This window comes from Eutrigla gurnardus, assembly GCF_963514095.1.
Source record: "Eutrigla gurnardus genome assembly, chromosome: 8".
In the NCBI taxonomy this organism is placed as follows: domain Eukaryota; kingdom Metazoa; phylum Chordata; class Actinopteri; order Perciformes; family Triglidae; genus Eutrigla; species Eutrigla gurnardus.
In genome coordinates, this window is record NC_139922.1 from 22,159,003 (window position 1) to 22,172,458 (window position 13,456).

A 13,456-nucleotide genomic window follows, 5' to 3' on the forward strand; every position below is an offset into this window, starting at 1 on the left:
TAGATCTTACATAGATCTTAGATATGGTACATGTATATGTAATATATATATATGGGCGTTGCAGTATTTTGGCATGCATATGGATCACATTGCCACCAGTGGAGAAAAAATGGCAAAATGAGATTTAATATGGACACAACCGTGGCGTGCCACCTCTTCTCCGTCCGCCTCCTTGCACTGGGTAGGCGGCACGCACCAGTCCAACCTGGCACTCTGTCGATGACCATCACTGCATAATAAACTCCCCATTGATCCACTTCCATAGCCAAGGGATTCTTCCAGCCATCCATCTCAGTCTAACTACCCCTCCAACGGAATGAAGTGCAGGATTAGGAATTTCCGCCTCGAACAGCAACGCTCTCCTCTTTATTTCGCTCCGTTCACATTCAAGCCGTCGTTTTTGTCACGCCGCCAGGCAATTAAAAAAACCGCACGTGTAGATCATGCGGAGTCACCGAAATAGACTTTATATGGTAATTAACAAGGTGGGCCCTCCCCTCAGTCGTGTTTGTTTGTCCCAACAAAACAGGCCAACATGATGACTCTGGCAGAACACATCATTGAAGCGACGCCAGAGAGAATCAAAAGGGAGAACTTTACCGCAGCGGACTCGGTGCCCTTAGACACGTCGGGGGTCAGCAACACCATGAACTGGCTGGCCAACTACCTTGGAGATGTGGAGCAGCTGCCCAGCATCATACACCTCCGGTAAGGAGGACCGTGGGGCAGGAGAAGCAGATGTGCCTATTGCATTGCAAGTGTTGGAGCGTGTGTGTACAGCATGTGTGTTTTCCCCCGGCGTAATGACAAGACGGATCATTCAAAAGGGTAAACCAGTGGGATGTCAATTTGAGAAGAGCGGCTGTTATCTGTGACTGTGTTGTTGTTATTGGGAGTTTGATTTACACCCCCTGCAGTTTGCAAGAAACAAACTAAAAATAAACACTTTCTATTAAAAGAAACATGAGAAATAATAGTCTGGGGGGAAAAAAGTGACCATTTCATGTCGTCTTCCGTCCCTTAGATCTCTTTATAATGAACCCCTGACCCCATCATCCAACCCCAGTCTCAGTCCTGGGGGGTCTCCACTGAGAGAGGGGCCCCTGGAGAGGTCCGCACTCCCGTCCCCCGCCGACTGGAGTGAGTTCATCAATGCCTCCAACAGCAAGGTGGAGCGAGACCTGGCCCAGCTGACTCTGTCAGACCCAGAGCAGAGAGAGCTATACGAGGCTGCCCGCCTAGTCCAAACTGCCTTCCGCAAGTACAAGGTACAGGCCCGGTGCTCGGGTGCCACATGCTGTGTGTACTGCAGCCCACAGTGACAGGGCTGTACTGTTAGGACTGGTGTTATTATTATTATTATTAATAAATGATTTTTTTGTTTTTTCTTTTGGGCTTTCGGAGAGAAGGGTTCATTTTTATTTGGTTCAATTTTTTTTTTTGCAGTAAAGTTCAGGGGATGTGATGCGGGTTCATTTAGTGCCTTTTGTGTACTGTTTCTAATTGTACTTAATATGATCCACGTTTGTCTATTTCTGCCTCTGTCTCATCCTCTGTTCCTCTGCACACATTACAACAATATCTCCAAATATGTCCCTGTGGTTTCAGCATGGGAAGGTGCCTTGAGCAGAGCATGGCCTTGCTTAGAGTAACGACTGCACTGCCCCCCCCCCCCTCCTCCAATTAGACACAGTTAAGCTCTTCTCCTCTCTCTCTCTCTCTCTCTCTCTCCCTCTCTCTCTCTCTTTGTCTCTGTTTCTGTCTCTTAGTTAGGTGTATGGAGCCTGCTACTGCCTGTTTTCAACAAGCTCTCCACACACCGGTCCCCCCCCCCCCCCCCCCTGCCCGATCCCATTCCTCAACTTGCCCCCCCTCACCCAGCTACTTTTAATGAGTTTTCATATGACAAACTGTTCGCTGTCGTTTACAGTCATCTGTTATGCCTGTCTGCCAGCTGATACTGAGGTGGACCTTTTGGGCTTTCTTGTCACTCAACAATTCACCTCTTCCTCCCTACTGCTCACACGGGGGGAGGGAGGAGGAGGGGGGGGTGCCCAGTTCTCCAGGGTTCTCCAGGGTTCTCCAGGGGGTGGACTCACGCCAGGGTGGCATTCACACGCCGGCCACCAGGAGGACCCGGCCTAACAGAGCCCCTGATGTCCTTTTGTGGCAAATTGCAGGGTTAATTTGTGACCTCTGACCTTTACCCCACTCTACTCTCCAACAGGGGCGGCCGCTCCGAGAGCAACAGGAAGTAGCTGCTGCTGTTATTCAACGTTGTTACAAGAAATACAAACAGGTAGGCACTGCCAATTATTATGGATTCATTCCGATCAAGCCCTTTTGATGACAGGTTCCAACGTAATCCGTGTATATCATAGTTTTTAGGAGACTTCTATCTATATGAGTCGATGAATTAATACTCTTTTTTTTTAATTCAACAGTTTTTTTTTGAGAATAGAGTATGTTAGTGCATCATTTAAAATATTTCCCTTTTTCTATTTACAAGCTAACATGGATAGCCTTGAAGGTAAAACCTTTTCACTATCAGCAGCTGAATTCATTGCCAAATTTCAGGTTGCGTTCCTCTGCTGCAGCGTGAACCCATAGCACCGTTGCAGTATTCACACACACACACACTCACACTCACACACACACACACAGCAGAGCGTGACACGCTGTTTTTGTTCTCGTTGGCAGTATGCACTTTATAAGAAGATGACGCAGGCCGCCATCCTTATCCAGAGTAAATTCCGCAGCTACCACGAACAGAAGAAGTTTCAGCAGAGCAGGAGGGCTGCCGTGCTCATTCAGCAATACTACCGCAGCTACAAGGAGTTTGGCAGGCTGAAGCCCCATCACCGCGGGGCTGCTGCTGCCCTGGTGCAGCACAAACTGAGGTAGACACTCATACTGTAGCATACTGTAGGCCAAAAAAATATATATATATACTACTACTATACTATGCGGCAGTATAATGAAGAGATCACACATTTTATTGTACTACAAAATGATGATGAGTTAATGAAGGCTAACTAGATTCCTGAAGTCATTTATGGACAGAAACTTACAGAAGGATTTATTATTATTACTATTAATAATAATAATAATAATAATAATAATAATAATAATAATAATAAAATGGTTATTCTATATAGCACTTTTTACAAACAAAGTCACAGAGTGCTTCACATTATAAAATTGTTAAAATAAAACCCAAACAGTAAAATGAGCAAGCAAAGAAATAAATACCACTAGAAATAAAAAAAATAAATAAAAAAATCAAAACACATAATTAAAAAACATGAGACAAAAGTCAGTTTAAATAATATTAATAATCTGACTTCAGGTTTTTTTTCTATCTAATGAATTCCAATATAGAATACAATAAAGGACCCTTCACATTTTCATTGGAAGAAAAATAATAAAATTCATAACGACGGAGATGCACGACATTTCTCTGGTCGCTCTGAGACGCTCCTCTCTTTGTGGTGTTTTACAGAGGGAGTCTACTCACAAAGAGGCAGGATCAGGCTGCCAGGAAGATCATGAGGTTCCTACGCCGCTGCCGCCACAGGTAGAGCCCCGACACGGACTCACACACATGCTGACACGCACACACACACACACACACACACTCTACATAGACTAGATAACAGCTAATCTGTAAGACAGTAGAAACTACCACTAGTTGTATCATTTTGTCCATCTCCCTCTCCACTTTTCCTTCTCCTCGGTGTTATGTGTGTTTGATTTATTTCTGCTGGACAAATAGGGCGGCTAGAAACACCTAAGCTCCAACCCCTCACTGTATTTGCCCCCCCCCCCCCCCCCCCCCCTCCCCCCCACCTGTCCTCGCCCCCCCCTCCCTCACAGTGCCTACTGTGTGCTAATAGCTGTCTGGTATTGTTTTGCTGTTTATGCCAAGCCCCTTGATGGACCATAGACTGTTCAAGCGGGTGAGTGCAGCCTCAGCAACTCAGTTCGTGCCCCTCTCTCTCTCTCTCTCTCTCTCTCTCTCTCTCTCTCTCTCTCTCTCTCTCTCTCTCTCTCTCTGTTATTCTGTATGCTTCTTTCTCCCTCTTATCTCGCTCTCTCCGTTCCTCCCTCTTTAATAATATAATTATCTCCCACTGAGGTGTCTCAGCCCTTTGCATTCTATCCCTCCTTCTCCCTCACTCTCGTGTTCTCTCTTTGTCTCTCTCTCTCTCTCTCTCTCTCTCTCTCCCATCCCTCCACCCATCCCTTCCTCCTTCTCCATCACTGTTGCTTGATGCCTGCTTGCATGACGGCTGCCGACCGGAGCCACAGGTGGACTGAGAAACTCAACCTCTCGAACTCGAACTAACAAAAAAAATGCTTATGAATGACAATATCGCTGCAACACTTAACAGGCACCTCTCTGACTCTCTTTGTCTCTGTCTTTCTCTCCTGGGGGATTACTTTGTGTTCATGTTGTTTTTGTTTTATTTCAGTGTTGTGTGGTTTATGCAGATAGCCAGTTTGAGAGAACGGGAAGCTTTTTTTTTTTCTTTTTTATTTACGATCATGTTTTATTCTGCTGCATGTCAAGTGGCGACAACTATGACCTTCTACCTTTTAGGCATGCTATGGGCCTGCTGTCTCTCGAGTAGTTGTCTGTCTGTCTGACTGGCTGTGTGTCCTGTTTTTAGCCACCGGACAGACTGAGAGGGGGACTGAACCCCTCTGATTTCCATTTACTAAAAACTTAGTCTGTTCAATGTATTATGCCCACTGGTTGACCACAAAATGAATACATCTAAAAAAAATGGCATGAAAAGAAACACCTGAGTAGGTAAAAGTTCAGAACATCATAGACACAAAGAATTTTGAGCATATGATTATTTTGACCTGCTGTTGACATTCATATTTCATGTTTTTGCTCTTCCCATATCTGCTGTATAGCGTCCTAAAATAGGGCGCCGTGCTTTTAGAGCAGGTGACGTTGTTGATATAAGTCGGCTACACTGTGATATAGGTTAGGAAGCTGCGATCGCATGTAGGTCACAAAATAAAACCAAACAATTGGTTCCTCCGCCCTTTGGGACTAAAACACAGAGCTTTAATGGATTCAAACCGCGAGGGAGGACTCCAGCTCCGCCACACACACACACACACACACACACACACACACACAAACTGCACCGTGTATCTACTATAGTCGGCCTCTCTTCACTACATGAATGTTGCAGGAGCTAAATTCGGCTAAGAACAAGAGTAAAGGGCTGAATCCATTACACGATGGGTTGAACCGTGTGCTCGACAGGCTTGACCGCCTTTTGCTCGTACACGTGGGACTCACGTCTCCTCTGTGAACCCACGCCAGGTTCTGCTGGTTTTCCTCGGTGAGCTGCAGACGGTGCTTCTCCCCGCAACAAACGGAAGCATTTCTTCTCAGCCCTGATCCGAGTGTTTGGAAACACTTTGTAGGGTTTTATATGTGGATGTGACCTCAGCCTAGCCCATAGACATTTACCGCACCGATTCATGCTTTTCATCACGACTAAGTGAAGTGATGTGTAAAAGGGCCGCCCTACATTCAACTATATTTTGCAAGAAACAAAGGAGTCGGCGCCCTCATGGTGTGAGGCACCACATGCTGCATTTTCAGGGAAGAAAGTGTTGAGTGTTAACTCGAAAGAAAATGCAATTACAGTAATTATGATCACCATCATATAGCGTTGGGACACTTCAGAATGAAATGCACAATGAGGTTTCTTGTATTGTGTATCCTAAAAAGGTACTAGATTCATACGGTAATGATTCTGTTATCCTCTTCTGTCCATTCCAGAGTGCAAGTTCATAACAGTCCTGACCAGCTTTTTCCTTCACAGGCCGCCGTAGCTCCCGATGATCTGGGCTGATGTGATATTGTTGTGTTGGTTCCGGCTGAACAGCGTGACGCTGTTAGGGCCGTGTGTGACATGTGTGTGTGTGTGTGTGTGTCTTGATAAGCTTGTTACTAGAAGTCATGGATGCTCATGCTCATAGAAACCCGTCTCTGTCTGTGTTCCAGGGTGAAAGAATTGAAAAGGGCCAGGGAACATGAGACCCCTCGGAAGAGCCCCCTCTCGATGTGACATCACTCTCCTGACTCCTCTTTTTTCTTTTTTGTTTGTATCCGAGACATTTTACAAGAGAAACGGGGGGGAAAAGCATCACTGCAAGCACTGCAATTATTACTACTACTGCAGTGTTACTGGTTCGACTACTATTACGTGTACAACAGCATTTTTTCACATATCTTTTCTTTTCCACTGACTTGATTTTTGGTCGGAGAGTGGCAACTTCTACGGGATTATAAACTAAATGGGTCGGGGGGGAGGGGGGGTGGGGGTTGCTGGACATTTGCTTCATGGCATTCTTTTGCACTTTTTCATGGATTGCTTTGTCTTTTTTGAATACGAAGAGGCTTTGGACGGTAAAGGAAGCGAACGCGGGACATGTAGGAGGTCTGTCAAACACGAGGACCTCAAGACGTGAAATTAAGGCTGCAGAAGATCTCAGAGGACAGGGAGAGCACGCAGAAACACTCTGGGCTATTAAATGTGTTTTTAAGTGACCAATCAATTCATTTGAAGGAGGATTTCCTTTTTTCTTTTTCTTTTTTTCTTAACCAAATATATTGGTCACCCACACGCCCACTTCTATCCACTGCTGTAGATGATACGATATTCAATTTAGCTCAACAATTCCCGCTGTCCCACTGTGCTCTACCCCCACCAGTCTGCCCACACGGGTGGAGCTACAAATGAATGTAGTCCGGGGTTTTAACCATGCAGAAGCAGATGGGGGATAAAAAAAGTTCTGTTTTGCCATTTCTTAAAAAAAACAAAACCCTATGCTTTATCGTATATATTGTCACTTTATTACTTGAATTTGTTCCATACTGTCCAATGTATTTGTTCCATCATGTCCAATGTATTGGTGATCTGTACCTTCAGACTCTATGTTGTTGAATCCTACCAAGAAAAAAATGCATGACTTCTTGGCAAGAAAAGTCTTTGCTTGTGTGCTTTATGGTCTAGTCTTTCAGCCTATCCTCTGATTTCCTTTTTGGTTCCATCTCCCCCCCCCCCCCCCCCCCCCCCCCCCGTAAGTTCTACCATCTCAGTAATGAAGCTATCCCCCGTATTGTCCTGTTTCTTTTTGGGTTTTTGCTTCGTTCAGTTGATTGATCCTCTGAAACCTAACAAGAGAAAAAGAACTTGCCTATTTTGTGTTGTAATGGTTATGGTCATGCAGGTTATTACTGTTCTTTTTAAATGACCTTCAGGGCCTGTGAAGGCTGTTGAGGGGAAGATCACATACATTGCCTTGACGTCTTAGAGATTCTTTGAGGGGTCCCTAAGCTTGTCCCAAAATAGGGGTTTGACAAATCCATATTTTTGACAATTGAGCGATTTCTGTATATAAAGAAGGCTGAAAGTATGTAGGAAAAAAAAAAACATTTACCCAAAGGGGATTGTATTTTAGAAATATATTATTTTATTCATTAAAAATGGGTCAAAAACAGGTGCGAGACAAAAACAGAATATTTGTATAGTTTTGTTTGAATGCCTAAGAAGTATGGTTGTATTGTTTGTAAATAGTGTAAATAACTGGGATAAAAATGAGCTATGTGCATGAAAAGTATGAACAGAGTCAAAAAGGGAAAAAAACAACAAAAGCAGTAGTGGCTATGCTCTGTAAAATTAAAATATTTCACTATTAGAGTATTTTATTTTATTTTGATTGTTCTTGAGAAGAACATTTTGCTAAAGCATGATATTATTGCAATATAAAAAGTTAAAAAAAAATACTGTATTTAGAGTTAGGAGAAGTCTGCAAAATTATCTTAAAAACAAGTACGGTTATGTTTACATTTTCTTTTTTGTTTGTTTGTTGTTTTTTTTGTTTTTGTTTTGGGCTACCAAGAATCTTTTGCCAATGGTGCCAAGGTATGTGAATGCTATTTAGTTTAAGAAGAGAACTAAGTTAATTTTTGCAGAACAGATAATCATACAGTGAAATTACACACTAGCACTGAAGACCATGAGATCACAAGTGGTCGAGGATCACCGGAACAATAAGGTACACCGTTTTGCAGAGGGAGTCATATTTAAGCAGAAGTCATTCATGTCTTTCATGTCTCCACCGTCCCCACAGATAACTGAAGCATTTGGCCACCACTGACTACATCATAGCAGAGTTTACATGTTATTTTTGTTGTCATTGCAAATGGAATGTGTTACTGAGGTATCTTGCCTGAGCTTAAAGATTGGCAGCCTTGCCCACGGTGTTCCTATAAAGTCATCCGGGTAATTACTCTCTGTCAAAGGGGGAAGATTTAATTCACCTCTTTGACTTAACACTATGCTGCAGCGAGCATTGATTTATCAATTCTTGGCCGGTCCCTGTAATAAACTGGTGACAGGATTTTCCTGGTACAATGTGTTTTAATGAAAAGGGGGTGGGGGGGAACACCGTGATCGAGGCTGCCAGGGTCTAAGTAGACCTTGTATTCCATGTCAAAAAAGAACAAAGAAAAGGATGTCTAGTTGAAAAACATGTGTAGCATTCTGTACGTGACTGGATTTTTCTTTGTCAAGCAGCCGTTGCAAAACTAACTGTTTCTGACATTCAAAGGTGCTAAACCGATTCTATCCGGGAGGACGGCACTAAAAAAAAAAAAAAAAAAGAATTGTCAATGAGCCAAAATGACTGTAGTAACTAACGTGTAAAACAGTGCACTGGTGCCATTTAGAATTATGAGGCATAAGACGTGTCTTATACACTGGATAATATATATACACATGTATTTGATTGGGCTGTAGGAACAATCTGAGAGAGAGAGAACATGAGCTGCTGGTTCAGAGGTGCCTGTTGGTTGCTGCCTAATTTCTATAATATATTCCTACCAGAACTACCAGGAAGTGTATTCTGTATCAAAGTAATGACATTTGATTATTCAGCCAAGTGCCACTGAAAAACTTGAGTTTTTTGTTTATTGAAGTGTTTGTCATGTTTGTTCGATAATTACTAGGCTTAAGTAGGTATTTCTCAGATTCATTTCCTTTGTTGTTTTACACACACACACACACACACGCACACACCTGATAATGTAAACTTTTATTTCCCGAGTGTTTATGTAGAAAGTGCCTATTCATATATCCTGATCACGTGAAACCCCGGTGTCAGAATGCGTATACTGTACCTGAGGTTGAGAGAATGTGAGAGAACGTGGTCACCCCCATGCAAACAGTGCTGTAATCCTCTACATGAACACACACACACACACACACACATGATCACCGTCACCTTACACTCACCAAAGCGACAATGATACCCCCCCTCCCCCCTCCCCCTGCAGCACTCCAGCTTGTCGACATGCAAAGCTTTATTTCCTTTATTTGAATGCCTTTTTTTTTCCTTTTTCTAATGGGGGCAGCTTGTTAAAATCACACTCGCCACTACTGGGGTTTGTTGCCTTGCATTCATTCCTCCCGGTCTGCGGTCAGAATGCATAGCCAATGCAACGTCGTGGCAAAAAACGGAGACGGATTTATTATGCTTGCATGGGTAAAAATAGTTAACTGGGTGACCGAAACTGCACCTAAAGCATGCTTATTTTTCCTAGAACCTGTAGTCGGATAGACTTGTTAAAAAGACTTACTGTTCTGTAAAACGATGAACGTTGGTTTCGACGTGTCGCAGAACTCAGAAAGACAGAGGGCATGTGACTGGAGAGCTGATGGGAAAACCTACAACGAGCCAGTGATCAAAACTCGGTAGCTACTGGAGTTTTCATAGCAAAGCATGAGGACAATATTGGGGTTTTTTTTAGACCAAACTTTTTAGACTTTTATCATTCGTTTTTTTGGTTCAGTTTAGATTTGATCAGTGTGCTCCCAACTTTTAAATAGAAATAAAAAACGGACATGGTTGGAGAACATTGTGACAGTATGTATAGCAAGTATTAATCAAGTGACACACGGTACACATGAACACATGCACAAGACACAGCACAGCAGCACACGTGCAGACACGTCACACGGTCGTCTGCTTCATTTGTACACTCTTCTCCAGGCTGAGGGACTGGTTCACCTCCCTTCTGTATTTTACTCAGGGTGCCAAAAAAACAAAAAAAATGGGGAGGAGGAAGCAGAGCAGGACAACTGTGATTCATGGCAGAAGAAGCTGAAATTGAAATGAGGAGAAAAATAAAAAACCTTTCAGCGGTGTTTCTGGACAGACGGGGTTTCCCCGCCGCCACGCTGAAGTCTTTAAAATGAGTGAATATCGAATATATAATCCATTTCCTCTCAGTAAAGTTGATCATCACCGACACCGGCGGAGCCCTGGAATAAAAAGTCCTGTTATATATAGCTCATTAAGATAAATGATTTGACTTTCTGTCATAGGAGCCTGTCAAATCGTAGTATAATTCTGGCCGGTTCTTTAGGCCTTTAATTTATTTAAGTGACAAAGTGTAGAGGGTATTTAAGATAAAGAGTGTAGCTATGTGAAAAGTTCACCTGCAAATCTTCTTTTTACTGCCATTTATGAACGGGATGACAGGTTCGCTGACGGGGCACTCTTCACATACCGTATTATCAATTTCAAGACGTTCTGCGAATTGACCTGGGAATCTGCCTTTCCTCCTCTTCTTTTTCCCCCCGAGCACCCAAAACCAGAGAAAGGTAGGCACATCAGGACAACAGAACAGAAACAGTTTTACAACATATTCCACTCGTGGACACAGAGCAATAAAGAACTATTTTGTGGAGACCTATAGACCTAGTGAAGTTTAAAAATGATTGGACACATGTAGTCGACTTACTCTTATGCAAATGCCAGTATTGCAAGACAAGCATTCAGTAGTTTATGGACAGCAATTATATGGCACCCTTTACCGAACTGCACGTTTTCATCAATTCCAAAACCGAGAAGAAGAAAAAAAAGGCCCTGCTTTGATAGAAAGTTCTGGGTCCTCAACACTTTGCATGTGAACTAGTGTTAGATCTATTTTCCTCTCCTCTATAGCTGTCTATCTCTCTGTCTTTCCCTGTTATGTGACCCAATTTTTCTCTGCTCCCGACCCCCCGCCCCTTAAAAAGTTTCATCTCCTCTCGGTTCTCCTAATGTGTTTTGCTTTACCTCCTTTTTCTTCCCTTTCTCTTGTTTGTAAGTTTTATTTTTGTAATTGTGCATGTACAAGCGTCACTGACTCGATGGATATGTTTAAAAAAAAAATGGAAAAAAAAAATGAGATTTCAGCTGCTGAAGCCATGCAAAACAGTTTTGAATTGCCCTTAAAATATGGAAGATGTTTTCTGAATGCTTTATATTCTTTCTGCTGTAAAATAATAAAAAAAGGAAAAAATGAAGAAAACTCGAGAAGAAAAGTTTGCTCCGTCATTTTGTTTCTTCTTTGACTTGAACAAAAGGGACGCATGTCTCCCACCAGCAATGTATCAAGAAAAGACAATTAGCATCTATAATATAGATTTTATTTCTGTTTCAAACATAAGACAACAACATACAAGTAATTTCAATATATCATCTCAAAGTTCTCAATCACACCTATGGCCTTGTTCTTTTTGTGAACAAAATACTGTGAGTGTGTATGTGTGAGTATGCATCTTGTTTCTTATTATGTTATGTGAGTGCAAGATAGGGTTTTTGTTTTAGTGCAAGCCCTGTTACGCCTGTGTTGACAGTTTTAGACACAGTACTTCCAGAAACACTCAGAATTCCCTCCTCTCTTCCTGAACTGCTTCCGGATGCCCAGCACGTGGCTGAAAGGATTTAGGAGACTTTGTTTCTCCAATAGCACCTGGAAGACAGGATAAAACATTTTTTATTTTATTTACAACCTTAGTTCTTCTTTGTCTGTTTAAAGCACAACACTTGTAGAAAACCCACCTCTCTTTTCATCCCCCTGGGAAACAAGCCTGTTCTGACACCTGAGGGGAAAATAGAACATGAGATTATTCAGATACCCGAGACAACTCGTGTCAGCTCGCTGCATTGAAAATGCTGAGGGAAGCTAGAGACGCATTCCATTTCCTCTGTGCATCATTAAATGTGTTACATACTTATTTGTGAGTGCTGACGGCTGCACCAATTATTCTCTGAAAACATTTGAGACAAGCACGGCAGTTCTTTTGTTTGTTGCATTAGCCATGTTTCTGTGCATATCAGGCTTTTGGTGATAGAGTAAAGGACCTCCATCAACTACGACCTGGTCGTCCAGCAGCGCTGCTCGGTATCCAACCATAGAAACAGTAGAGTTACACTGGTGTAACTGTGTGGATCAGCAAAAATGTGTAGCACAATGTCTCTGCAAAAAGAGAAAGTACTACTACTACTACTCTGGATAGAGTAAGTGTTCATGCAGGATGAGCTGTGTGTGTGTCTCACCTTCACCGTTTATCAGAGTGGAATATCTGAGACCAGCACCATCCTGAGGAGGAAAGCTCTGCTCAGAGAGAGACAGATCATCTCCGGCGTCCTCCATCGACACTGAGAAGAACAGAACCACAGCGCAGAGCAGGTTACACCCAATTAGATTGCACATGTACATATCGTGTGTGTGTGTGTGTGTGTGTGTGTGTGTGTGGGTACAATTTCGAGAAAATGTATGTGACCAAACGGTTTCACTCTTGACATTTAACGATGACTTTTTAATTACTTGAACAGAAATCTGACAGCCGAGAAATCCTCCGTCAATGAGGGTTCAACGCTGTGAGTCTAAAGTAATTACCTCAAGGCCCGAGGACACGACTTACCTGCCATTAATCTTTACAAATGACGTTTTATTACAGAAAAAAAATGGATTAGTACATTTCTGTGAATAACAGATATAACTATAACTTTCCACTCACCAGGTCCTGGATAGGGCATCTCCGCAGATTCTGTGATGGGGTGGGCCAACAGCGGGCCGGAGGCCACGAGCAGGAAGGCCCAGGACAGGAGATGGTTACACCTCATCACTGCAGGAGGCTGATGTTGGAAGTGGCTCTGATTCACACGGTGGTCCTCAGGTGGGAAGAAGACTTGTACTCGCTCTGTTGGTCCCAACTGGGTTATATACTTCAAGCTGTAGCCTATCCCTCCCTCCCGCTTGCCACGCAGCCGACACACACACACACACACACACACACACACACACACACACACACACACACACTTTAGGGGTTTTTGTTTTTTTGGACTGGCCACAACAGCCATCAGCAATCTCCACAGTCCCATCCTTTCTAACTGTAATAAATCAACAAGCAGTCACAGGTGAATTATGGAGCCGTGGCCCTGCTTCAAGGTCAGAGTCATGTTTTACCAGCTCTTAAGCTTGTTTGACTGTTTTACTGTCGGTATAAATGGGATTGAAGCAGGTGTTTCAGATGTCATTCTCAACAACATCCCATGGGGGGAGCAGGTGGAGGAACGGGGG

General features: G+C 43.1%; 2 protein-coding genes across 2 annotated transcripts in view; one reads left to right on the forward strand and one right to left on the reverse strand.

The window, feature by feature from the left end:
• Positions 1-11,395, forward strand: part of camta1a (calmodulin binding transcription activator 1a) — a gene marked incomplete at its 5' end in the record, with an annotated part of 268,682 nt that extends 257,287 nt beyond the window's left edge. Inside the window, 8 exon segments of the mRNA XM_084016249.1 lie at positions 530-708; positions 1,025-1,268; positions 2,228-2,299; positions 2,510-2,530; positions 2,701-2,900; positions 3,503-3,577; positions 3,929-3,959; positions 6,038-11,395. Coding sequence (XP_083872375.1) covers positions 530-708; positions 1,025-1,268; positions 2,228-2,299; positions 2,510-2,530; positions 2,701-2,900; positions 3,503-3,577; positions 3,929-3,959; positions 6,038-6,070 — 855 coding nt within the window. The 3' untranslated portion in view covers positions 6,071-11,395.
• Positions 11,396-11,643: 248 nt separating this feature from the next.
• LOC311017500 (urotensin-2-like) lies at positions 11,644-13,096 on the reverse strand. Its single transcript, XM_084015882.1, has 4 exons — positions 12,891-13,096; positions 12,427-12,528; positions 11,929-11,969; positions 11,644-11,839 (listed from the first exon to the last, which is right to left on the reverse strand). The coding sequence occupies exons 1-4, from the start codon at positions 12,994-12,996 to the stop codon at positions 11,726-11,728; spliced, it is 363 nt and encodes a 120-aa protein (XP_083872008.1). The 5' UTR covers positions 12,997-13,096; the 3' UTR covers positions 11,644-11,725.
• Between the last annotated feature and the right edge of the window lie 360 nt (positions 13,097-13,456).

Excerpts from the sequence above, each read along its gene's own strand:
- LOC311017500 (XM_084015882.1), bottom strand. The coding sequence starts at position 12,996 with ATGAGGTGTAACCATCTCCTGTCCTGGGCCTTCCTGCTCGTGGCCTCC. Across the intron at positions 12,529-12,890 it reads GATGCCCTATCCAGGACCTG|TGTCGATGGAGGACGCCGGA; the intron begins GTGAGTGGAAAG and ends TGTTCTTCTCAG. Across the intron at positions 11,840-11,928 it reads CCAGGGGGATGAAAAGAGAG|GTGCTATTGGAGAAACAAAG; the intron begins GTGGGTTTTCTA and ends CCTGTCTTCCAG.